Source organism: Oncorhynchus gorbuscha, linkage group LG24, assembly GCF_021184085.1.
Source record: "Oncorhynchus gorbuscha isolate QuinsamMale2020 ecotype Even-year linkage group LG24, OgorEven_v1.0, whole genome shotgun sequence".
NCBI lineage: Eukaryota > Metazoa > Chordata > Actinopteri > Salmoniformes > Salmonidae > Oncorhynchus > Oncorhynchus gorbuscha.
The window spans coordinates 66,333,574-66,360,763 of record NC_060196.1 but is presented as its reverse complement, the minus strand read 5'-3'; the positions used below and the strand labels follow the sequence as shown (position 1 = coordinate 66,360,763).

Genomic DNA, 27,190 nt, shown 5'->3' with positions numbered 1-27,190 from the left:
TCGACTGAGATAAGGCAACACACAGTTGATAATTATAACAATTGAAATGCTAATCCTTTACACATGAATGCTCACTCATTCGGGAACAATTGCAATCAATATATATATTTACGCTCAGTGTGTCGTCTTGATCGCTGGTGAAAAGTTTGTTTCTTTTGTAGAATTGTCCGTCTCTCTCTCTCTGTCGTGGTTAGAGGGGATAGTTCAGAGTGACATTCATTCATGTTGTTGTAGGATGGATGTTTCGGCGGTTGTCGTTCTTTGCATTCAATGATACCGAATTCCTAGCTGCAGACTAATAATTAATATCAAAGACTTGTTCTTATTCTGTCAGTATTAATAGTCTAAGAGTTTAACCACGTGGTATGGTTAAAAGATTCAGCAATGGTCTACAACCTTTGTCCCCTCCTAATGGAGAAAAGAATGGTCTGGTGATAATTTCTCAAAGTTCGGTTTTATTCAAAATTTCAGAAAAGGGGCTGTCCCAGGATGCCTGACCCTAACTGGGTACAGGGGCGGTCGTCTGATTTAGTTCAAATCAAAGGGGAATTGGATTTTCCTTCATTAAACAGTTCAAAATCATATTACACAATTTTACAAACAGTATCATACTCATTCATCTTGTACAACAATTAGATGTAAACCTCATATCTGAGGCTATTATATAAACGCCGTTATGGTAATGTGGCCACACCGTCTCCCATGAGCTTCCCCAAGTTATAACAAACGGACCAGTTCGTAGCTGGATTCTTCACCGATCTTCTATACCTTCTCAGGAACATAAATGTTGTTCGGACCTCAAGTTCTGTGAGGTGGAAGAAATTCCTTTGTTCTCTATGAAACTTCACTCTCTCTATACTGTGTGGCCATGAGGCAGGGTCTTCTCAGGAATTTACGACCTTTCTCTGACCACAGCAGCCTAGTTGAAGGAGGCAGGGAGAGGGGGATGGGCTTGCTGTACCAAAAGAGGGCAACGTCATGACAGGAGGCACACAGTACTACATAGAGCCATGACTACATGGAACTCTATTCCACATAAGAGGAACTGATGCAGCAGTAGAATCAGATTTAAAAAACAGACGGACCTTATGGAACAGCGGGGACTGAAGCAACACAACCATTGGCACAGACACACAATAACATGCGCACTATACACACACATACACATGGATTTAGTACTGTAGATGTGGTAGTGGTGGAGTAGGGGCCTGAGGGCACACCGTGTGTTGTGAGATTTGTGAAGGTATTGTAATGTTTTAACGTTGTATAAACTGCCTTAATTATGCTGGACCCCAGGATGAGTAGCTGCTGCCTTGGCAGGTGAGACACAGATAGACAGACAGACAGACAGACAGACAGACAGACAGACAGACAGACAGACAGACAGACAGACAGACAGACAGACAGACAGACAGACAGACAGACAGACAGACAGACAGACAGACAGACAGACAGACAGACAGACGACTACCGCAGGTGAGACTCAGACGGACGGACGACTACCGCAGGTGAGACACACGGACTACTACCGCAGGTGAGACACGGACGGACGGATGACTACCGCAGGTGAGACACACACGGACTACTACCGCAGGTGAGACACTGATTGACGGACGATTACCGCAGGTGAGACACGGATGGACGGACGACTACCACAGGTGAGACACGGACGGACGACTACCGCAGGTGAGACACAGACGGACGGACGGCTACCGCAGGTGAGACACAGACGGACGGACGACTACCCCAGGTGAGACACGGACGGACGGACGACTACCACAGGTGAGACACGGACGGACGGACGGACGACTACCGCAGGTGAGACACGGACGGAAGGACGGACGGACGACTACCGCAGGTGAGACACGGACGGAAGGACGGACGGACGACTACCACAGGTGAGACACGGACGGAAGGACGGACGGACGACTACCACAGGTGAGACACAGACGGACGGACGACTGAGACACAGACGGACAGGGTGAGACACAGACGGACGGACGACTACCGCAGGTGAGACACAGACGGACGGACGACTACCGCAGGTGAGACACAGACGGACGGACGACTACCGCAGGTGAGACACAGACGGACGGACGACTACCGCGGGTGAGACACAGACGGACGAACGACTACCACAGGTGAGACACAGACGGACGGACGACTACCACAGGTGAGACACACACAGACAGACGACTACCACAGGTGAGACACACACAGACAGACGACTACCACAGGTGAGACACACACAGACAGACGACTACCACAGGTGAGACACACACAGACGGACGACTACCACAGGTGAGTCAGACAGACAGACTCCTGTATACTGGTAGAACATCATAGTGTGGTCTTCTGTAGCTCATCAGAGCATAGCACCTTGACAGTTATCTGTCTATGCTGTCCCTTCCTCTACCAACATATTAAACCACTGGCAGGCATGTGGAGCTTCATCAACTTACTGCCTTCCTCTCTCTCTCCTGTAGCATCCGTTCATCACGGCCGCCAAGCCAGTCACCATCCTGAGAGACCTGATCACTGAGTCCATGGAGATGAAGGCTAAGAGACAACAGGAGCAGCAGAGAGAGCTGGAGGAGGAGGACGACTCTGTACGTATAGTTTAGTCTAGGATCTATGTACACAGTACACAGCCATTAAAGCAGCTGGGTTCAGACATGTTCACCAAGCTGCCTCAATGGCTGGGCTTCTAGGGGCGTTCTAGATGATCGTCAACTACAAGTAGGGGATTGGTTGATGCTGAATGTTATATTAAAATATTCCCCCCATTTCATCTAAGTCAATATGACACCAATAAAACGTATCTTAATAGTTAGCTAACACCAGTCTGCTGAACAGGCAAAGAAAACGTCATGGAACCTTGACACAAATTACTTTTGCCATTAGCTAGCTAGCTAGAGCTAGACAACAACAGCTGACCTCAACAATTCATAAAAGAGCTATATATAATTTAATATAATTTGTCTACCCTATGCTCCAAAAGCTCCAAAAGTAAGTCAATAGCCATGTTAGACTGAAATATATAACGGTCATTATGTAAAGGTCATTATGTAAAGGTCATTATGTAAAGGTCATTATGTAAAGGTCATTATGTAAAGGTCATTGTGTAAAGGTCATTGTGTAAAGGTCATTGTGTAAAGGTCATTGTGTAAAGGTCATTGTGTAAAGGTCAATGTGTAAAGGTAATTTCGTCAAACTTGTGAGGCTCTCGTCTCCATGCTCATTCAACATACAGTGCATTCCGAAAGTATTCAGACCCCCCAGAAATACCTTTATGTAAATAAGGTAGTTTCAAAGTTACAAAAATGTCAACCTGTTTTTGCTTTGTCCTCATTGGGTATTGTGTGTAGATTGATTTGAAATAATTTCATCCATTTTAGAATAACGTCAGCTAGCTCATGTCCAAATGCCAGTCCTACATTCTTCCACAAAGAAGGTTTGAATCCTAAGCAACCTGTGTTGAAGTACAATATACTAACATAACTACTGTAGTAGGTTAAAGCTGTGTGTTGGAAAACCTTGGTAGAGCATGGGTGGATTACACATTAGTGCTTTTGTTGCTTAAGACCAATGCTTATTTTATACTTAAAAGGTTGTTTTTGTGTTAATAGATACCTAGTATGAAAGCAGAATAATGTGCCAGCACACATTTGATATATTTGCAGTAATGTAATTTTTTATTTCCTGGGTAACATGTCCTTCTACACAGCTCAGGTTTGGGCCTGCACATTCTGCAGTTAGTGGGTATTTGTATGAATGAATCCCAGCACCTCACTGTCCACCTGCTGATGTAAAAAGGACTTTACAAGTTAGTTTGATTGACCTGACTGTCCTCTCTCTCTGTGTCCAGGAAGAGGAGGTGGAAGTGGACTCCCACACCATGGTGAAGTCTGGGTCAGAGGGGGCTGGCACCATGAGAGCTACCAGCACCATGAGTGACGGAGCTCAGACCATGATCGAGCACGGCAGTACCATGTTAGAGGCAGACCTGGGAACCATGGTCATCAACAGTGATGAGGAGGACAACGATGAAGGCTCAATGAGGAGTGAGTAGAGCTTGTCAGGATAGTACCGTAGGCTGTAACATAGTATATTTTGTGATCATTTTGTTATATTTATTATAGTGAGCTGTCAGCGTAGTACCCATTAGGCTGTAGCTGACATTATCTAGTTTTTGTGATACATTTTTATTTGATTTGAGACTAGATGCACATGGAGAAAGACTTAAACCCCCAACCTCAGGACCTCTGTCCTGTAACTGTCTCTGTCTTTAGTATAGTAGTGTTGCTACTGGAAACAAATATATCAATGCAAAATACAACAATTCCTGAGTTACAGCTCATGTAAGGAAGTCAGTCAATTCAAATAACTTCATAGACCATAATCTATGGATTTCACAAGACTGGGCGCAGCCATAGGCCTTCCACTGGAGAGCCAGGTCCAGCCATAGGCCTACCCACTGGGGAGCCAGGTCCAGCCATAGGCCTACCCACTGGGGAGCCAGGTCCAGCCATAGGCCTACCCACTAGGGAGCCAGGTCCAGCCATAGGCCCACCCACTGGGGAACCAGGTCCAGCCATAGGCCTACCCACTGGGGAGCCAGGTCCAGCCATAGGCATTCCCATTGGGGAGCCAGGTCCAGCCATAGGCCTACCCACTGGGGAGCCAGGTCCAGCCATAGGCATTCCCACTGGAGAGCCAGGTCCAGCCATAGGCCCACCCACTGGGGAGCCAGGTCCAGCCATAGGCCTTCCCACTGGGGAGCCAGGTCCAGCCATAGGCCTACCCACTGGGGAGCCAGGTCCAGCCATAGGCCTTCCCACTGGGGAGCCAGGTCCAGCCATAGGCCCACCCACTGGGGAGCCAGGTCCAGCCATAGGCCTACCCACTGGGGAGCCAGGTCCAGCCATAGGTCTACCCACTGGGGAACCAGGTCCAGCCATAGGCCTACCCACTGGGGTACCAGGTCCAGACATAGGCCTACCCACTGGGGAGCCAGGTCCAGCCATAGGCCTTCCCACTGGGGAGCCAAGTCCAGCCATAGGCCTTCCCACTGGGGAGCCAGGTCCAGCCATAGGCCCACCCACTGGGGAGCCAGGTCCAGCCATAGGCCTACCCACTGGGGAGCCAGGTCCAGCCATAGGCCTACCCACTGGGGAGCCAGGTCCAGCCATAGGCCCACCCACTGGGGAGCCAGGTCCAGCCATAGGCCTACCCACTGGGGAGCCAGGTCCAGTCAATCGGAATGAGTTTTTCCCCCACAAAAGGGCTTTATTACAGACAGTAATATTCAGTTTCATCAGCTATCCGGGATTTTATTTATTTTATTTTACCAGGCAAATTCTTAAGAACAAATTCTTATTTTCAATAACGGCTTAGGAACAGTGGGTTAACTGCCTGTTCAAGGGCAGAACGACAGATTTGTACCTTGTCAGCTCGGGGATTTGAACTTGCAACAGTCCGGTTACTAGTCCAACGCTCTAACCACTAGGCTACCCTGCCGCCCCGGTGGCTGATCTCAGATTATTCAGCAGGTGAAGAAGTCGGATGTAGAGGTCCTGGGCTGGCGTGGTTACATGTGGTCTGCGGTTGAGGAGGTCCTGGGCTGGCGTGGTTACATGTAGTCTGCGGTTGAGGAGGTCCTGGGCTGGCGTGGTTACATGTGGTCTGCGGTTGAGGAGGTCCTGGGCTGGCGTGGTTACATGTGGTCTGTGGTTGTGATGCCGGTTGGACGTACTGCCAAATTCTCTATCACGATGTTGTGGTAGAGAAATGAACATTCAATTATCTGGCAACAGCTCTGGTGGACATTCTTGTAGGCAGCATGCCAATTGCACATTCCTCAAAAATATAGATATCTTTGGCATTGTGTTGTGACAAAACTGCACCTTTTTAGTGGCCTTTTATTGTCCCCAGCGCAAGGTGCACCTGTGTAATAATCATGCTATTTAATCATCTTCTTGATATGCCACACCTGTCAGGTGGATTGATTATCTTGGGGGAAAGGCTCACTAACAGGGATATACAGTGCCTTGCGAAAGTATTCGGCCCCCTTGAACTTTGCGACCTTTTGCCACATTTCAGGCTTACATTTACATTACATTTACATTTAAGTCATTTAGCAGACGCTCTTATCCAGAGCGACTTACAAATTGGTGCATTCACCTTATGACATCCAGTGGGACAGTCACTTAACAATAGTGCATCTAAAACTTAGGGGGTGGGGTGAGAGGGATTACTTAACCTATCCTAGGTATTCCTTAAAGAGGTGGGGTTTCAGGTGTCTCCGGAAGGTGGTGATTGACTCCGCTGTCCTGGCGTCGTGAGGGAGTTTGTTCCACCATTGGGGGCCAGGGCAGCGAACAGTTTTGACTGGGCTGAGCGGGAGCTGTACTTCCTCAGTGGTAGGGAGGCGAGCAGGCCAGAGGTGGATGAACGCAGTGCCCTTGTTTGGGTGTAGGGCCTGATCAGAGCCTGGAGGTACTGAGGTGCCGTTCCCCACAGCTCCGTAGGCAAGCACCATGGTCTTGTAGCGGATGCGAGCTTCAACTGGAAGCCAGTGGAGAGAACGGAGGAGCGGGGTGACGGAGAGAACTTGGGAAGGTTGAACACCAGACGGGCTGCGGCGTTCTGGATGAGTTGAAGGGGTTTAATGGCACAGGCAGGGAGCCCAGCCAACAGCGAGTTGCAGTAATCCAGACGGGAGATGACAAGTGCCTGGATTAGGACCTGCGCCGCTTCCTGTGTGAGGCAGGGTCGTACTCTGCGGATGTTGTAGAGCATGAACCTACAGGAACGGGCCACCGCCTTGATGTTAGTTGAGAACGACAGGGTGTTGTCCAGGATCACGCCAAGGTTCTTGGCACTCTGGGAGGAGGACACAATGGAGTTGTCGACCGTGATGGCGAGATCATGGAACGGGCAGTCCTTCCCGGGAGGAAGAGCAGCTCCGTCTTGCCGAGGTTCAGCTTGAGGTGGTGATCCGTCATCCACACTGATATGTCTGCCAGACATGCAGAGATGCGATTCGCCACCTGGTCATCAGAAGGGGGAAAGGAGAAGATTAATTGTGTGTCGTCTGCATAGCAATGATAAGAGAGACCATGTGAGGTTATGACAGAGCCAAGTGACTTGGTGTATAGCGAGAATAGGAGAGGGCCAAGAACAGAGCCCTGGGGGACACCAGTGGTGAGAGCGCGTGGTGAGGAGACAGATTCTCGCCACGCCACCTGGTAGGAGCGACCTGTCAGGTAGGACGCAATCCAAGCGTGGGCCTACCCAACTCGGAGAGGGTGGAGAGGAGGATCTGATGGTTCACAGTATCGAAGGCAGCCGATAGATCTAGAAGGATGAGAGCAGAGGAGAGAGAGTTAGCTTTAGCAGTGCGGAGCGCCTCCGTGATACAGAGGAGAGCAGTCTCAGTTGAATGACTAGTCTTGAAACCTGACTGATTTGGATCAAGAAGGTCATTCAGAGAGAGATAGCGGGAGAGCTGGCCAAGGACGGCACGTTCAAGAGTTTTGGAGAGAAAAGAAAGAAGGGATACTGGTCTGTAATTGTTGACATCGGAGGGATCGAGTGTAGGTTTTTTCAGAAGGGGTGCAACTCTCGCTCTCTGAAGACGGAAGGGACGTAGCCAACGGTCAGGGATGAGTTGATGAGCGAGGTGAGGTAAGGGAGAAGGTCTCCGGAAATGGTCTGGAGAAGAGAGGAGGGGATAGGGTCAAGCCCAGGTTGTTGGGCGGAGCCGGCCGTCACAAGACGCGAGATTTCATCTGGAGAGAGAGGGAGAAAGAGGTCAGAGCACAGGGTAGGGCAGTGTGAGCAGAACCAGCGGTGTCGTTTGACTTAGCAACGAGGATCGGATGTCGTCGACCTTCTTTTCAAAATGGTTGACGAAGTCATCTGCAGAGAGGGAGGAGGGGGGGGGAGGGGGCGGAGGATTCAGGAGGGGGGAGAAGGTGGCAAAGAGCTTCCTAGGGTTAGAGGCAGATGCTTGGAATTTAGCGTGGTAGAAAGTGGCTTTAGCAGCAGAGACAGAGGAGGAAAATGTAGAGAGGAGGGAGTGAAAGGATGCCAGGTCCGCAGGGAGGCGAGTTTTCCTCCATTTCCGCTCGGCTGCCCGGAGCCCTGTTCTGTGAGCTCGCAATGAGTCATCGAGCCACGGAGCGGGAGGGGAGGACCGAGCCGGCCTGGAGGATAGGGGACATAGAGAGTCAAGGGATGCAGAGAGGGAGGAGAGGAGGGTTGAGGAGGCAGAATCAGGAGATAGGTGGGAGAAGGTTTGAGCGGAGGGAAGAGATGATAGGATGGAAGAGGAGAGAGTAGCGGGGGAGAGAGAGCGAAGGTTGGGACGGCGCGATACCATCCGAGTAGGGGCAGTGTGGGAGGTGTTGGATGAGAGCGAGAGGGAAAAGGATACAAGGCAGTGGTCGGAGACTTGGAGGGGAGTTGCAGTGAGGTTAGTGGAAGAACAGCATCTAGTAAAGATGAGGTCGAGCGTATTGCCTGCCTTGTGAGTAGGGGGGAAGGTGAGAGGGTGAGGTCAAAAGAGGAGAGGAGTGGAAAGAAGGAGGCAGAGAGGAAAGAGTCAAAGGTAGACGGGGGAGGTTAAAGTCGCCCAGAACTGTGAGAGGTGAGCCGTCCTCAGGAAAGGAGCTTATCAAGGCATCAAGCTCATTGATGAACTCTCCGAGGGAACCTGGAGGGCGATAAATGATAAGGATGTTAAGCTTGAAAGGGCTAGTAACTGTGACAGCATGGAATTCAAAGGAGGCGATAGACAGATGGGTAAGGGGAGAAAGAGAGAATGACCACTTGGGAGAGATGAGGATCCCGGTGCCACCACCCCGCTGACCAGACGCTCTCGGGGTGTGCGAGAACACGTGGGCGGACGAAGAGAGAGCAGTAGGAGTAGCAGTGTTGTCTGTGGTGATCCATGTTTCCGTCAGTGCCAAGAAGTCGAGGGACTGGAGGGAGGCATAGGCTGAGATGAACTCTGCCTTGTTGACCGCAGATTGGCAGTTCCAGAGGCTACCGGAGACCTGGAACTCCACGTGGGTCGTGCGCGCTGGGACCACCAGAGTAGGGTGGCCGCCCACGCGGTGAGGAGCGTTTGTATGGTCTGTGCAGAGAGGAGAGAACAGGGATAAACAGACACATAGTTGACAGGCTACAGAAGAGGCTACGCTAATGCAAAGGAGATTGGAATGACAAGTGGACTACACGTCTCGAATGTTCAGAAAGTTAAGCTACGTAGCAAGAATCTTATTGACTAAAATGATTAAAATGATACAGTACTGCTGAAGTAGGCCAGCTGGCAGTGGGTGCGTTGTTGACACTACACTAATCAAGTCATTCCGTTGAGTGTAATAGTTTCTGCAGTGTTGCTATTGGGCGGGTTAGCAGGCTAGCTAGCAGTGTTGTTTACGTTACGTTGCATTAAAAGAACGACAATAGATGGCTAGCGAACCTAGAAAATCGCTCTAGACTACACAATTATCTTTGATACAAAGACAGCATGTAGCTAGCTAATTAGCTAGCTACGATCAAACAAATCAAACCGTTGTACTGTAATGAAATGAAGTGAAAATGTGATACAACCTGTGAATGCGACCGGGTAGTTGAGTTCTATACAGAAGACGTTGGCTAGCGTTGGCTAGCTGTTGGCTAGCTAGCAGAGTCACCTACGTTAAGGACGACAAATAGCTGGCTAGCTAACCTCGGTAAATTAAGATAATCACTCTAAGACTACACACTCTAAACCTAAACAACACAATTATCTTGGATACGATGATACGAAGACAGCAAAGACAGCTATGTAGGTAGCTAACACTAAACTAACACTAAACTAATCAAGTCGTTCAGTTGAGTGTAAAAGTTTCTCAGTGCAGCTAATCAGTGGACGTTAGCTAGCTGGCTAGTGAAGACTACGTTAGGACGGCGAAATACGATAATTACGCAATTATCTTTGATACAAAGACGGCTATGTAGCTAGCTGAGAAGAAATTGCTAAGATAAGACAAATCAAACCGAGATATAATGAAAAAGTTATACTACCCGTTGGAGCGACGTGCAGATGCGACCACTCGCTCAAACATAAAGATATAAAACTGTATTTTTTGTGAAGAATCAACAACAAGTGGGACACAATCATGAAGTGGAACGACATTTATTGGATATTTCAAACTTTTTTAACAAATCAAAAACTGAAAAATTGGGCGTGCAAAATTATTCAGCCCCCTTAAGTTAATACTTTGTAGCGCCACCTTTTGCTGCGATTACAGCTGTAAGTCGCTTGGGAAATGAGCTTTTGTGCATGTGGAACATTTCTGGGCTCTTTTATTTCAGTTCTTGAAACACTTTACAGGCGTTTTTATATTTTTGGTCAGTATATTTTAAAACTTTGTCTATTCCTCCTAGATATAAATCTTCACAGTTAGAAAATTATTATATTCAAGGGATACATCAGGATTTTGGCAATGAGGCTCTTAATCTACTTCCCCAGAGTCAATGACCTCGTGGAAACCATTTTTATGTTTCTGCGTACAGTTTGAAGGAAGTTGCTAACTAGCGTTAGCGCAATCACTTAGAAGTCTCTATGGGAACAGCTAGCATGCTCGCAGATACCCATAATGCTAGCTGATACCCATAGTCATAGCGGCTCACGAAACTACCTCCAACTTCCTTCATACTGGAAACGGAGACAAAATGATCCGGAAGTATCCCTTTAACATGTGTTCATTACTCCAACATGCCTAGCTCTACCTCCCTCCACACCGTGTGGTTTTGTTATTCATTGGGGAGAGTAGAGTAAATGTTTCCTTCTCTCTGCACAGGACACCCCACCTCCCAGCAGGCCCTGAGACCCTCCTTCATGGACTACTTTGACAAGCAGGACTCTAAGGTCCAACAGGAGAGCTATAACCATAACCGGCAGCAGGAACCAGGCTATCACATCAGCCAGGCTAAGAACGTCTTCCCTGACAACTGGAAAGTTCCGCAGGACGGAGACTTTGACTTTGTGAGTTACACCTAATCACCTAGAACAATCACATAGAACAACATATAGAACCATCCATAGAACAACATATAGAACCATCCATGGAACAACATATAGAACCATCCATGGAACAACATTTAGAACCATCCATAGAACTACATATAGAACAACATATAGAACCATCCATAGAACAACAAAAAATAACCATCCATGGAACTACATATAGAACCATCCATAGAACAACATATAGAACCATCCATAGAACTACATATAGAACCATCCATAGAACAACATATAGAACCATCCATAGAACAACATTTAGAACCATCCATAGAACTACATATAGAACCATCCATAGAACTACATATAGAACAACATATAGAACCATCCATGGAACTACATATAGAACCATCCATGGAACTACATATAGAACCATCCATAGAACTACATATAGAACCATCCATAGAACTACATATAGAGAACTACATATAGAACCATCCATAGAACTACATATAGAACCATCCATAGAACTACATATAGAACCATCCATAGATCAACATATAGAACCGTCCATGGAACTACATATAGAACTACATATAGAACCATCCATGGAACAACATTTAGAACCATCCATAGAACTACATATAGAACAACATATAGAACCATCCATAGAACAACAAAAAATAACCATCCATGGAACGACATATAGAACCATCCATAGAACAACATATAGAACCATCCATAGAACTACATATAGAACCATCCATAGAACTACATATAGAACCATCCATAGAACTACATATAGAACAACATATAGAACCATCCATAGAACTACATATAGAACCATCCATAGAACTACATATAGAACCATCCATAGAACTACATATAGAACCATCCATAGAACTACATATAGAACCATCCATAGAACTACATATAGAACCATCCATAGAACTACATATAGAACAACATATAGAACCATCCATAGAACAACAAAAAATAACCATCCATGGAACGACATATAGAACCGTCCATGGAACGACATATAGAACCGTCCATGGAACTACATATAGAACCATCCATGGAACTACATATAGAACCATCCATGGAACTACATATAGAACCATCCATAGATCAACATATAGAACCATCCATAGAACTACATATAGAACCATCCATAGAACTACATATAGAACCATCCATAGATCAACATATAGAACCGTCCATGGAACTACATATAGAACCATCCATAGAACTACATATAGAACCATCCATGGAACTACATATAAAACTACATATAGAACCATCCATAGAACTACATATAGAACCATCCATAGAACTACATATAGAACCATCCATGGAACTACATATAGAACCATCCATGGAACTACATATAGGACCATCCATGGAACTACATATAGAACCATCCATAGAACTACATATAGAACCATCCATAGAACTACATATAGAACCATCCATGGAACTACATATAGAACCATCCATGGAACTACATATAGAACCATCCATGGAACAACATTTCAAACCATCCATGGAACTACATATAGAGCCATCCATGGAACTACATATAGAACCATCCATGGAACTACATATAGAACCATCCATGGAACTACATATAGAACCATCCATAGAACTACATATAGAACCATCCATAGAACTACATATAGAACCATCCATGGAACGACATATAGAACCATCCATGGAACGACATATAGAACCATCCATGGAACTACATATAGAACCATCCATGGAACTACATATAGAACCATCCATAGAACTACATATAGAACCATCCATAGAACTACATATAGAACCATCCATGGAACTACATATAGAACCATCCATGGAACTACATATAGAACCATCCATGGAACTACATATAGAACCATCCATGGAACTACATATAGAACCATCCATAGAACAACATATAGAACCATCCATAGAACTACATATAGAGAACTACATATAGAACCATCCATAGAACTACATATAGAACCATCCATAGAACTACATATAGAACCATCCATAGATCAACATATAGAACCATCCATGGAACTACATATAGAACTACATATAGAACCATCCATGGAACTACATATAGAACCATCCATAGAACTACATATAGAACCATCCATAGAACTACATATAGAGAACTACATATAGAACCATCCATAGAACTACATATAGAACCATCCATAGAACTACATATAGAACCATCCATAGATCAACATATAGAACCGTCCATGGAACTACATATAGAACTACATATAGAACCATCCATGGAACAACATTTAGAACCATCCATAGAACTACATATAGAACAACATATAGAACCATCCATAGAACAACAAAAAATAACCATCCATGGAACGACATATAGAACCATCCATAGAACTACATATAGAACCATCCATAGAACTACATATAGAACCATCCATAGAACTACATATAGAACAACATATAGAACCATCCATAGAACTACATATAGAACCATCCATAGAACTACATATAGAACCATCCATAGAACTACATATAGAACCATCCATAGAACTACATATAGAACCATCCATAGAACTACATATAGAACCATCCATAGAACTACATATAGAACAACATATAGAACCATCCATAGAACAACAAAAAATAACCATCCATGGAACGACATATAGAACCGTCCATGGAATGACATATAGAACCGTCCATGGAACGACATATAGAACCGTCCATGGAACTACATATAGAACCATCCATGGAACTACATATAGAACCATCCATGGAACTACATATAGAACCATCCATAGATCAACATATAGAACCATCCATAGAACTACATATAGAACCATCCATAGAACTACATATAGAACCATCCATAGATCAACATATAGAACCGTCCATGGAACTACATATAGAACCATCCATAGAACTACATATAGAACCATCCATGGAACTACATATAAAACTACATATAGAACCATCCATAGAACTACATATAGAACCATCCATAGAACTACATATAGAACCATCCATGGAACTACATATAGAACCATCCATGGAACTACATATAGGACCATCCATGGAACTACATATAGAACCATCCATAGAACTACATATAGAACCATCCATAGAACTACATATAGAACCATCCATGGAACTACATATAGAACCATCCATGGAACTACATATAGAACCATCCATGGAACAACATTTCAAACCATCCATGGAACTACATATAGAGCCATCCATGGAACTACATATAGAACCATCCATGGAACTACATATAGAACCATCCATGGAACTACATATAGAACCATCCATAGAACTACATATAGAACCATCCATAGAACTACATATAGAACCATCCATGGAACATATAGAACCATCCATGGAACTACATATAGAACCATCCATGGAACTACATATAGAACCATCCATGGAACTACATATAGAACCATCCATAGAACTACATATAGAACCATCCATAGAACTACATATAGAACCATCCATGGAACTACATATAGAACCATCCATGGAACTACATATAGAACCATCCATGGAACTACATATAGAACCATCCATGGAACTACATATAGAACCATCCATAGAACAACATATAGAACCATCCATAGAACTACATATAGAGAACTACATATAGAACCATCCATAGAACTACATATAGAACCATCCATAGAACTACATATAGAACCATCCATAGATCAACATATAGAACCATCCATGGAACTACATATAGAACTACATATAGAACCATCCATGGAACTACATATAGAACCATCCATAGAACTACATATAGAACCATCCATAGAACTACATATAGAGAACTACATATAGAACCATCCATAGAACTACATATAGAACCATCCATAGAACTACATATAGAACCATCCATAGATCAACATATAGAACCGTCCATGGAACTACATATAGAACTACATATAGAACCATCCATGGAACAACATTTAGAACCATCCATAGAACTACATATAGAACAACATATAGAACCATCCATAGAACAACAAAAAATAACCATCCATGGAACGAACATATAGAACCATCCATAGAACTACATATAGAACCATCCATAGAACTACATATAGAACCATCCATAGAACTACATATAGAACAACATATAGAACCATCCATAGAACTACATATAGAACCATCCATAGAACTACATATAGAACCATCCATAGAACTACATATAGAACCATCCATAGAACTACATATAGAACCATCCATAGAACTACATATAGAACCATCCATAGAACTACATATAGAACAACATATAGAACCATCCATAGAACAACAAAAAATAACCATCCATGGAACGACATATAGAACCGTCCATGGAATGACATATAGAACCGTCCATGGAACGACATATAGAACCGTCCATGGAACTACATATAGAACCATCCATGGAACTACATATAGAACCATCCATGGAACTACATATAGAACCATCCATAGATCAACATATAGAACCATCCATAGAACTACATATAGAACCATCCATAGAACTACATATAGAACCATCCATAGATCAACATATAGAACCGTCCATGGAACTACATATAGAACCATCCATAGAACTACATATAGAACCATCCATGGAACTACATATAAAACTACATATAGAACCATCCATAGAACTACATATAGAACCATCCATAGAACTACATATAGAACCATCCATGGAACTACATATAGAACCATCCATGGAACTACATATAGGACCATCCATGGAACTACATATAGAACCATCCATAGAACTACATATAGAACCATCCATAGAACTACATATAGAACCATCCATGGAACTACATATAGAACCATCCATGGAACTACATATAGAACCATCCATAGAACAACATTTCAAACCATCCATGGAACTACATATAGAGCCATCCATGGAACTACATATAGAACCATCCATGGAACTACATATAGAACCATCCATAGAACAACAAAAAATAACCATCCATGGAACGACATATAGAACCGTCCATGGAACTACATATAGAACCATCCATGGAACTACATATAGAACCATCCATGGAACTACATATAGAACCATCCATAGAACTACATATAGAACCATCCATAGAACTACATATAGAACCATCCATGGAACTACATATAGAACCATCCATGGAACTACATATAGAACCATCCATGGAACTACATATAGAACCATCCATGGAACTACATATAGAACCATCCATAGAACTACATATAGAACCATCCATAGAACTACATATAGAGAACTACATATAGAACCATCCATAGAACTACATATAGAACCATCCATAGAACTACATATAGAACCATCCATAGATCAACATATAGAACCGTCCATGGAACTACATATAGAACTACATATAGAACCATCCATGGAACAACATTTAGAACCATCCATAGAACTACATATAGAACAACATATAGAACCATCCATAGAACAACAAAAAATAACCATCCATGGAACGACATATAGAACCATCCATAGAACAACATATAGAACCATCCATAGAACAACAAAAAATAACCATCCATGGAACGACATATAGAACCATCCATGGAACTATATATAGAACCATCCATAGAACAACATATAGAACCATCCATAGAACAACATATAGAACCATCCATAGAACTACATATAGAACAACATATAGAACCATCCATAGAACAACATATAGAACCATCCATAGAACTACATATAGAACCATCCATAGAACTACATATAGAACCATCCATAGAACTACATATAGAACAACATATAGAACCATCCATAGAACAACAAAAAATAACCATCCATGGAACGACATATAGAACCGTCCATGGAACGACATATAGAACCGTCCATGGAATGACATATAGAACCATCCATGGAACTACATATAGAACCATCCATGGAACTACATATAGAACCATCCATAGATCAACATATAGAACTACATATAGAACCATCCATAGAACTACATATAGAACCATCCATAGATCAACATATAGAACCGTCCATGGAACTACATATAGAACCATCCATAGAACTACATATAGAACCATCCATGGAACTACATATAAAACTACATATAGAACCATCCATAGAACTACATATAGAACCATCCATAGAACTACATATAGAACCATCCATGGAACTACATATAGAACCATCCATGGAACTACATATAGGACCATCCATGGAACTACATATAGAACCATCCATAGAACTACATATAGAACCATCCATAGAACTACATATAGAAGCATCCATAGAACTACATATAGAACAACATATAGAACCATCCATAGAACAACAAAAAATAACCATCCATGGAACGACATATAGAACCATCCATGGAACTATATATAGAAGCATCCATAGAACTACATATAGAACCGTCCATGGAACTACATATAGAACCGTCCATGGAACTACATATAGAACCGTCCATGGAACTACATATAGAACCGTCCATGGAACTACATATAGAACCATCCATAGAACTACATATAGAACCATCCATGGAACTACATATAGAACCATCCATAGATCAACATATAGAACCATCCATAGAACTACATATAGAACCATCCATAGATCAACATATAGAACCATCCATGGAACTACATATAGAACCGTCCAAAGAACTACATATAGAACCATCCATGGAACTACATATAGAACCATCCATAGAACTACATATAGAACCATCCATGGAACTACATATAGAACCATCCATGGAACTACATATAGAAAAACATCTAGAACCATCCATATAACTACATATAGAACCATCCATGGAACGACATATAGAACCATCCATGGAACGACATATAGAACCATCCATGGAACGACATATAGAACCATCCATGGAATGACATATAGAACCATCCATAGAACTACATATAGAACCATCCATGGAACGACATATAGAACCATCCATGGAACGACATATAGAACCATCCATGGAACGACATATAGAACCATCCATGGAACTACATATAGAACCATCCATAGAACTACATATAGAACCATCCATGGAACGACATATAGAACCATCCATGGAACGACATATAGAACCATCCATGGAACGACATATAGAACCATCCATGGAATGACATATAGAACCATCCATAGAACTACATATAGAACCATCCATAGAACTACATATAGAACCATCCATGGAACGACATATAGAACCATCCATGGAACTACATAGAACAACATCTAGAACCATCCGTGGAACTACATATAGAACCATCCATGGAACTACATATAGAACCATCCATAGAACTACATATAGAACCATCCATGGAACTACATATAGAACCATCCATATAACAACATTTCGAACCATCCATGGAACTACATATAGAACAACATATAGAACCATCCATAGAACAACATTTAGAACCATCCATATAACTACATATAGAACCATCCATGGAACTACATATAGAAAAACATCTAGAACCATCCATATAACTACATATAGAACCATCCATGGAACGACATATAGAACCATCCATGGAACGACATATAGAACCATCCATAGAACTACATATAGAACCATCCATGGAACTACATATAGAACATCTAGAACCATCCGTGGAACTACATATAGAACCATCCATGGAACTACATATAGAACCATCCATGGAACTACATATAGAACAACATATAGAACCATCCATAGAACTACATATAGAACCATCCATAGAACTACATATAGAACCATCCATGGAACGACATATAGAACCATCCATGGAACTACATATAGAACAACATCTAGAACCATCCGTGGAACTACATATAGAACCATCCATAGATCAACATATAGAACTACATATAGAACCATCCATAGAACTACATATGGAACCATACATAGAACAAAATATAGAACCATCCATAGAACTACATATAGAACCATCCATGGAACAACATATAGAACCATCCATGGAACTACATATAGAACCATCCATGGAACTACATATAGAACCATCCATGGAACTACATATAGAACCATCCATGGAACTACATATAGAACTACATATAGAACCATCCATAGAACTACATATAGAACCATCCATGTAACTACATATAGAACCATCCATGGAACTTCATATAGAACTACACGTAGAACTACACATAGAACAACAGGTAGAGCGTTCTCTAGAACTTCATATAGAGCCACCTATAGAACTACAGTACCATAATATTGAAGATATCAAAACTATGAAATAACACACATGGAATAATGTTGTAACCATAAAAGTGTTTGAGCTTCTTCAAAGTAGCCAATATTTGCCTTGATGACAGCTTTGAACACTCTTGGTATTCTCTGAACCAGCTTCATGAGGTAGTCACCTGGAATGCATTTCAATTAACAGGTATGCCTTGTTAAATTAATTTGTGGAATTTCTATCCTTAATGTGTTTGATCCAATCAGTTGTGTTGTGACAAGGAAGGTTTGGTATTCAGAAGAAAGCCCTATTTGGTAAAAGACCAAGTACATACAGTGGGGCAAAAAAGTATTTAGTCAGCCACCAATTGCAAGTTCTCCCACTTAAAAAGATGAGACTCCTGTGAAAATCACATTGTAGGATTTTTTATGAATTGATTTGCAAATTATGGTGGAAAATAAGTATTTGGTCACCTACAAACAAGCAAGATTTCTGGCTCTCACAGACCTGTAACTTCTTCTTTAAGAGGCTCCTCTGTCCTCCACTCGTTACCTGTATTAATGGCACCTGTTTGAACTTGTTATCGGTATAAAAGACACCTTGTCCACAACCTCAAACAGTCACACTCCAAACTCCACTATGGCCAAGACCAAAGAGCTGTCAAAGGACACCAGAAACAAAATTGTAGACCTGCACCAGACTGGGAAGACTGAATTTGCAACTATTAGGAAATGGAAGACATACAAGACCACTGATAATCTCCCTCGATCTGGGGCTCCACGAAAGATCTCACCCCGTGGGGTCAAAATGATCACAAGAACGGTGAGTAAAAATCCCAGAACCACACGGGGGGACCTAGTGAATGACCTGCAGAGAGCTGGGACCAAAGTAACAAAGCCTACCATCAGTAACACACAACGCCGCCAGGGACTCAAATCCTGCAGTGCCAGACGTGTCCCCCTGCTTAAGCCAATACATGTCCAGGCCCGTCTGAAGTTTGCTAGAGAGCATTTGGATGATCCAGAAGAAGATTGGGAGAATGTCATATGGTCAGATGAAACCAAAATAGACCTTTTTGGTAAAAACTCAAATCGTCGTGTTTGGAGGACAAAGAATGCTGAGTTGCATCCAAAGAACACCATACCTACTGTGAAGCATGGGGGTGGAAACATCATGCTTTGGGGCTGTTTTTCTGCAAAGGGACCAGGATGACTGATCCGTGTAAAGGAAAGAATGAATGGGGCCATATATCGTGAGATTTTGAGTGAAAACCTCCTTCCATCAGCAAGGGCATTGCAGATGAAACGTGGCTGGGTCTTTCAGCATGACAATGATCCCAAACACACCGCCCGGGCAACGAAGGAGTGGCTTCGTAAGAAGCATTTCAAGGTCCTGGAGTGGCATAGCCAGTCTCCAGATCTCAACCCCATAGAAAATCTTTGGAGGGAGTTGAAAGTCCGTGTTGCCCAGCAACAGCCCCAAAACATCACCACTCTAGAGGAGATCTGCACGGAGGAATGGGCCAAAATACCAGCAACAGTGTGTGAAAACCTTGTGAAGACTTACAGAAAACATTTGACCTCTGTCATTGCCAACAAAGGGTATATAACAAAGTATTGAGAAACATTTGTTATTAACCAAATACTTATTTTCCACCATAATTTTCAAATAAATTCATTAAAAATCATACAATGTGATTTTCTGGATTTTGTTTTCTCATTTTGTCTGTCATAGTTGAAGTGTACCTATGATAAATTACAGGCCTCTCTCATCTTTGTAAGTGGGAGAACATGCACAATTGGTGGCTGACTAAATACTTTTTGCCCCACTGTATATGAGTCCAATTTGTATTTTTTTGGTTCCAACCGCCGTGTCTTTGTGAGACGCAGGGTTGGTGCATGGATGATCTCTGCATGTGTGGTTCCCACCCTGAAGCATGGAGGAGGAGGTGTGGTGTGGTGGTGCTTTGCTGGTGACACATTTTGATTTGTTTAACACTTTTTTGGTTACTACATGATTCCATATGTGTTGTTTCATAGTTTAGATTTCTTCACTATTATTCTACAATGTAAAAAAATAAGTTTTTTAAATGAAAAAGCACTTGAATGAGTAGGTGTGTCCAAACTTTTGACCAGTAGTGTACATGCGTACATAACATATTCAGATAAATACATTTAAAAGTGGTATTGGGTTTTTATTAGGATCTCCATTAGCTGTTGCAAAAGCAGCAGCTACTCTTCCAGTGGTCCACACAAAACATGAATCATAATACAGAACATTAATAGACAAGAACAGCCCAAGAACAGAACTACATCCATTTTTTAAAAACAGCACACATATCCTACATATCAATACACACAAACTATCTACTCCAAATAGTGGAGAGGAGTTGTGCCGTGAGGTGTTGCTTTATTAGTTTTGTTAAACCAGGTTTGCTGTTCATTTGAGCAATATGATGGATGGAAGGAAGTTCCATGCAATAAGGGCTCTCTATAATACTGTACGCTTTCTTAAATTTGTTCTGGATTTGGGGACTGTGAAAAGACCCCTGGTGGTTTGTAATAGCATGTCTGTGATCAATAGGAATGTAATATTATCTCTGTGATAATGATGTCATCTCTGTGATTTGTAGTATGTGATGTCATCTCTGATCAATAGGAATCTAATATTATCTCTGTGATCAATAGGATTCTAACTCAGTGATCAATAGTCATGTGACATTATCTCAGTCATCAATAATCATGTGACATTATCTCTGTGATCCACAGTCAGGTGACATTATCTCTGTCCATCCCTTGGTCTTTACTTCCTATCTGACACAGTGATTTAGGTTGTGCCGTGTTCTAAAGTTGCTTCTCTCCCTCTGTGTCCCTGTGTGTCCCTGCCTGTTCTCTGTCTAAGCAGCTGAAGAACCTTGACTTTGAGGAGCTGCAGCTGCGTCTGACGGCTCTGGATCCCATGATGGAGAGAGAGATCGAGGAGCTGCGCCAGCGCTACACCGCCAAGAGACAACCCATCCTCGACGCAATGGACGCCAAGAAACGCAGACAGCAGAACTTCTGAAGAGCCTGACCTGAGGAACACATTCTGACCTGGGCCCGTGTTCATACAGCGTCTCACATTCCAGAGTGCTGATCTAGGCTAAGGTCCACTTTCCATGTAATCTTATTCCTTATGATCTAAAAGGCAGAACTGATGCTAGATCAGCACTCTGGCAGCAGAACTGATGCTAGATCAGCACTCTGGCAGCAGAACTGATGCTAGATCAGCACTCTGGCAGCAGAACTGATGCTAGATCAGCACTCTGGCGGCAGAACTGCTGAGGACCTTAGAAAAGGAATTCTGACATGGTGCTTTCTGTTAAGACCTGACCAAGGGAGAGGAGAGACCTGACCACTGTCTGGAATTTAATTCACGCTGCTTCTGTGCTTCTAAATGTCCTCCATTTTGTCTCTCATCACCACCCCAGTAGTCAGTGTGACCTGGAGTTATCCTATCTTCCCATGGCTCTGCTGGCCCTCAGGACTGTTTTAAACAATTATTAGCCTCCCCTTCTGAACCTGTAGGTAGCCTTATACCCCTCTGTTAATTATGAACCTGTAGGTAGCCTTATACCCCTCTGTTAATTATGAACCTGTAGGTAGCCTTATACCCCTCTGTTAATTATGAACCTGTAGGTAGCCTTATACCCCTCTGTTAATTATGAATCTGTAGGTAGCCTTATACCCCTCTGTTAATTATGAACCTGTAGGTAGCCTTATACCCCTCTGTTAATTATGAACCTGTAGGTAGCCTTATACCCCTCTGTTAATTATGAACCTGTAGGTAGCCTTATATCCCAAAGTATGATTGATTAACATTTTCTTAAAGATAAGTTTTTCCCCTTTAGAGCATCCTCTGATAAACTGAGTTTATTTGCTTCTTGGGAAATGACCAGCGACATGGAAAATAATGTTAAAGGAGGATACAACAACGCATTGTAAACTGCAGACTTTCTACTTGACAAGAAAAGTTGGTTTATGTTGTTAAGATGAGGAAGCTTCACCATCCTTACATCGGCCTCACTAAGAGGCGTGGTCATCTCAACGAGAAATGGCAGATTGGGGATAGCGGCCATTGTAGAAATGGCAGATTGGGGGAAGCGGCCATTGTAGAAATGGCAGATTGGGGGAAGCGGCCATTGTAGAAATGGCAGATTGGGGGAAGCGGCCATTGTAGAAATGGCAGATTGGGGGAAGCGGCCATTGTAGAAATGGCAGATTGGGGGAAGCGGCCATTGTAGAAATGGCAGATTGGGGGAAGCGGCCATTGTAGAAATGGCAGATTGGGGGAAGCGGCCATTGTAGAAATGGCAGATTGGGGGAAGCGGCCATTGTAGAAATGGCAGATTGGGGGAAGCGGCCATTGAAGAAATGGCAGATTGGGGGAAGTGGCCATTGAAGAAATGGCAGATTGGGGGAAGCGGCCATTGAAGAAATGGCAGATTGGGGGAAGCGGCCATTGAAGAAATGGCTGTCGTTTCCAGGTGATACAAAGAAAACAATCATGTGTGAGAAACCATCTAAATCGCTATAAAATCTGGTAGTGGCAGCCAGCCTGGGGGATGATAGAGTAGTGCATCCATGGAAACCCTGTGGTGTGTATTTGATACATCATGATGTAATACTGTATATAATACAACTGTTGAGGTTTGTCAACTACCAAACACTAACTGGATGAGAATAAATGCCTTAAAAATATATATATATATTTTTTTTTAAGGCAATTAATTTACGTGATCTGAGTGGACAGAATCTTTTCTCCCATTAGGAACTCGATCTGAAAACCTAATGGAGGGGATGTGATCTGATGTGCACCAAGAAGTTAACCCCTGTTCATTGGAACGGGGTAGCAGTTAGTAATGAGACTATATACAGGGGGTACCGGTTATTAATGAGACTATATACAGGGGGGTACCGGTTAGTAATGAGGCTATATACAGGGGGTACCGGTTAGTAATGAGGCTATATACAGGGGGTACCGGTTAGTAATGAGACTATATACAGGGGGTACCGGTTAGTAATGAGACTATATACAGGGGGTTATCAGGTTAGTAATGAGGCTATATACAGGGGGTACCGGTTAGTAATGAGACTATATACAGGGGGTACCGGTTAGTAATGAGACTATATACAGGGGGTACCGGTTAGTAATGAGACTATATACAGGGGGTACCGGTTAGTAATGAGACTATATACAGGGGGTACCGGTTAGTAATGAGACTATATACAGGGGGTACCGGTTAGTAATGAGACTATATACAGGGGGGTACCGGTTAGTAATGAGACTATATACAGGGGGGTACCGGTTAGTAATGAGACTATATACAGGGAGTACCGGTTAGTAATGAGACTACACAGGAGTACCGGTTAGTAATGAGACTATATACAGGGGGTACCGGTTAGTAATGAGACTATATACAGGGAGTACCGGTTAGTAATGAGACTATATACAGGGAGTACCGGTTAGTAATGAGACTATATACAGGAGTACCGGTTAGTAATGAGACTATATACAGGGGCTATCGGTTAGTAATGAGACTATATACAGGGGGTACCGGTTAGTCGCTCTGGATAAGAGCGTCTGCTAAATGACTTAAATGTAATGTAAATGTAGTAATGAGACTATATACAGGGGCTATCGGTTAGTAATGAGACTATACACAGGCTACTATTATGATTATTTTGGTGACAACCTGTTTGTTTTTTATATAAATAAATGTGTGACACAGTAGGAAGTGTAGAACACCATTGTCCATCTAATAACTTTCAAAAGATTGTTCCGAAGTTTGCCCCCAATAAATACATTTTCCTACAAATGAAGTCGCATAAAAGTGTCTTCTCACGAATTAAGCCACACAAAACTCAAGAAATCTGCTGCAATACTGTTTGTACATATGTGCACAAATTGACTGAGAGATTGTGTTGACTGAGAGATTGTGTTGACTGAGAGATTGTGTTGACTGAGATTGTGTTGACTGAGAGATTGTGTTGACTGAGATTGTGTTGACTGAGATTGTGTTGACTGAGATTGTGTTGACTGAGAGATTGTGTTGACTGAGAGATTGTGTTGACTGAGATTGTGTTGACTGAGAGATTGTGTTGACTGAGAGATTGTGTTGACTGAGAGATTGTGTTGACTGAGAGATTGTGTTGACTGAGAGATTGTGTTGACTGAGATTGTGTTGACTGAGATTGTGTTGACTGAGAGATTGTGTTGACTGAGAGATTGTGTTGACTGAGAGATTGTGTTGACTGAGATTGTGTTGACTGAGATTGTGTTGACTGAGAGATTGTGTTGACTGAGATTGTGTTGACTGAGATTGTGTTGACTGAGATTGTGTTGACTGAGATTGTGTTGACTGAGAGATTGTGTTGACTGAGAGATTGTGTTGACTGAGAGATTGTGTTGACTGAGATTGTGTTGACTGAGAGATTGTGTTGACTGAGAGATTGTGTTGACTGAGATTGTGTTGACTGAGAGATTGTTGACTGAGAGATTGTGTTGACTGAGATTGTGTTGACTGAGAGATTGTGTTGACTGAGAGATTGTGTTGACTGAGAGATTGTGTTGACTGAGAGATTGTGTTGACTGAGAGATTGTGTTGCAACAACCGGTCACAAGAAAAATTTAACCATGATCAGATGATAGGTCTACATGCATTGTGAACTGCACTCCATACTGAAATGCACTGTCTGTCCCCATCCTGAGCGTTGATTGATCATGCAGGTAGCAAATCAAAATCAAATCAAATGTATTTATTTAGCCCTTCGTACATCAGCTGATATCTCAAAGTGCTGTACAGAAACCCAGCCTAAAACCCCAAACAGCAAACAATGCAGGTGTAGAAGCACGGTGGCTAGGAAAAACAGAAGAGAAGCCAGACATATCATTTAACATAAACATATCATTTAACAGTTCCATGTTACATCATGCTGTTCATATAAATAATGTATTATAATTGAATGGTTTCGCAGTTATTTACTCCTGGGAAAAGGAGTGGGTTTGGGTGGGAAATCTCGGTAACCCAGTACTGCTATTCAACCCTAGTTACCATGCACTCCTTAAATATCTCAGTGTCAGTGAAGAGCTTGATGTGTTAAATTAAAACCAGGGCTCGGAAGTGAGGGGGCACGTGAGGGTATTGTTAAATAATTGTACCTGGTTTATATAAAGTGATCTATAGCAACACTTTAGTACACCATGCTTTATGCTAGAAACGAGCTGTAAAATGCCGGGGAAAGACGTGATCGATGCATATGGGATATCTTTAGTTTGTCTCTGATATTACTGAGGCCACGCTACAACCTTCTATAGGAGACACAACTAATGACTTTGTTTGAAAAGTAACCTAATGTTGGATTCTTTCACGATCAGGTTTGAGGATCATATGGTGAGCTATGCATGACTAGTTTGTTAATTTAGCCTAGCATATGCTCTTATATTCCCATGTCCTAATCACAGTCAACACGCATCTAAACTCAGCAGAAAAAGAAATGGCCCTTTTTCAGGACCCTGTCTTTCAAAGATAATTCGTAAAAATCCAAAACTTCACAGATCTTCATTGTAAAGGGTTTAAACACTGTTTCCCAAGCTTGTTCAATGAACCATAAACAATTAATGAACATGCACCTGTGGAACGGTCGCTAAGGCACTAACAGCTTACAGACGGTAGGAAATTAAGGTCACAGTTATGACAACTTAGTACACTAAAGAGGCCTTTCTACTGACTCTGAAAAACAGCAAAAGAAAGATGGCCAGGGTCCCTGCTTATCTGCGCGAACGTGCCTTAGGCATGCTGCAAGGAGGCATGAGGACTGCAGATGTGGCCAGGGCAATAAATTGCAATGTCCGTACTGTGAGATGCCTAAGACAGCACTACAGGGAGACAGGACGGACAGCTGATTGTCCTTT

The 27,190-nt window shown here is 42.7% G+C and overlaps 1 protein-coding gene across 4 annotated transcripts in view; it reads left to right on the top strand.

Annotated features, from left to right (window-relative positions):
* The window catches only part of LOC124013090 (serine/threonine-protein kinase 3-like), a 38,160-nt gene extending 14,150 nt beyond the window's left edge, over positions 1-24,010 (top strand). Inside the window, exons 8-12 of one of the 4 annotated variants that reach the window (XR_006834812.1) lie at positions 2,487-2,609; positions 3,869-4,064; positions 10,857-11,041; positions 22,139-22,803; positions 22,841-24,010. Coding sequence is in view for 2 of the 4 variants with exons in the window: in XM_046327244.1 (XP_046183200.1) it covers positions 2,487-2,609; positions 3,869-4,064; positions 10,857-11,041; positions 22,139-22,300 (666 nt within the window). In the remaining 2 variants the exon portion in view is untranslated. Of the gene's footprint in view, positions 1-2,486; positions 2,610-3,868; positions 4,065-10,856; positions 11,042-22,138 lie in introns of all 4 variants that reach the window. The other 3 variants (XR_006834811.1, XM_046327246.1, XM_046327244.1) reach the window with 3 other exon arrangements.
* Positions 24,011-27,190: the final 3,180 nt, after the last annotated feature.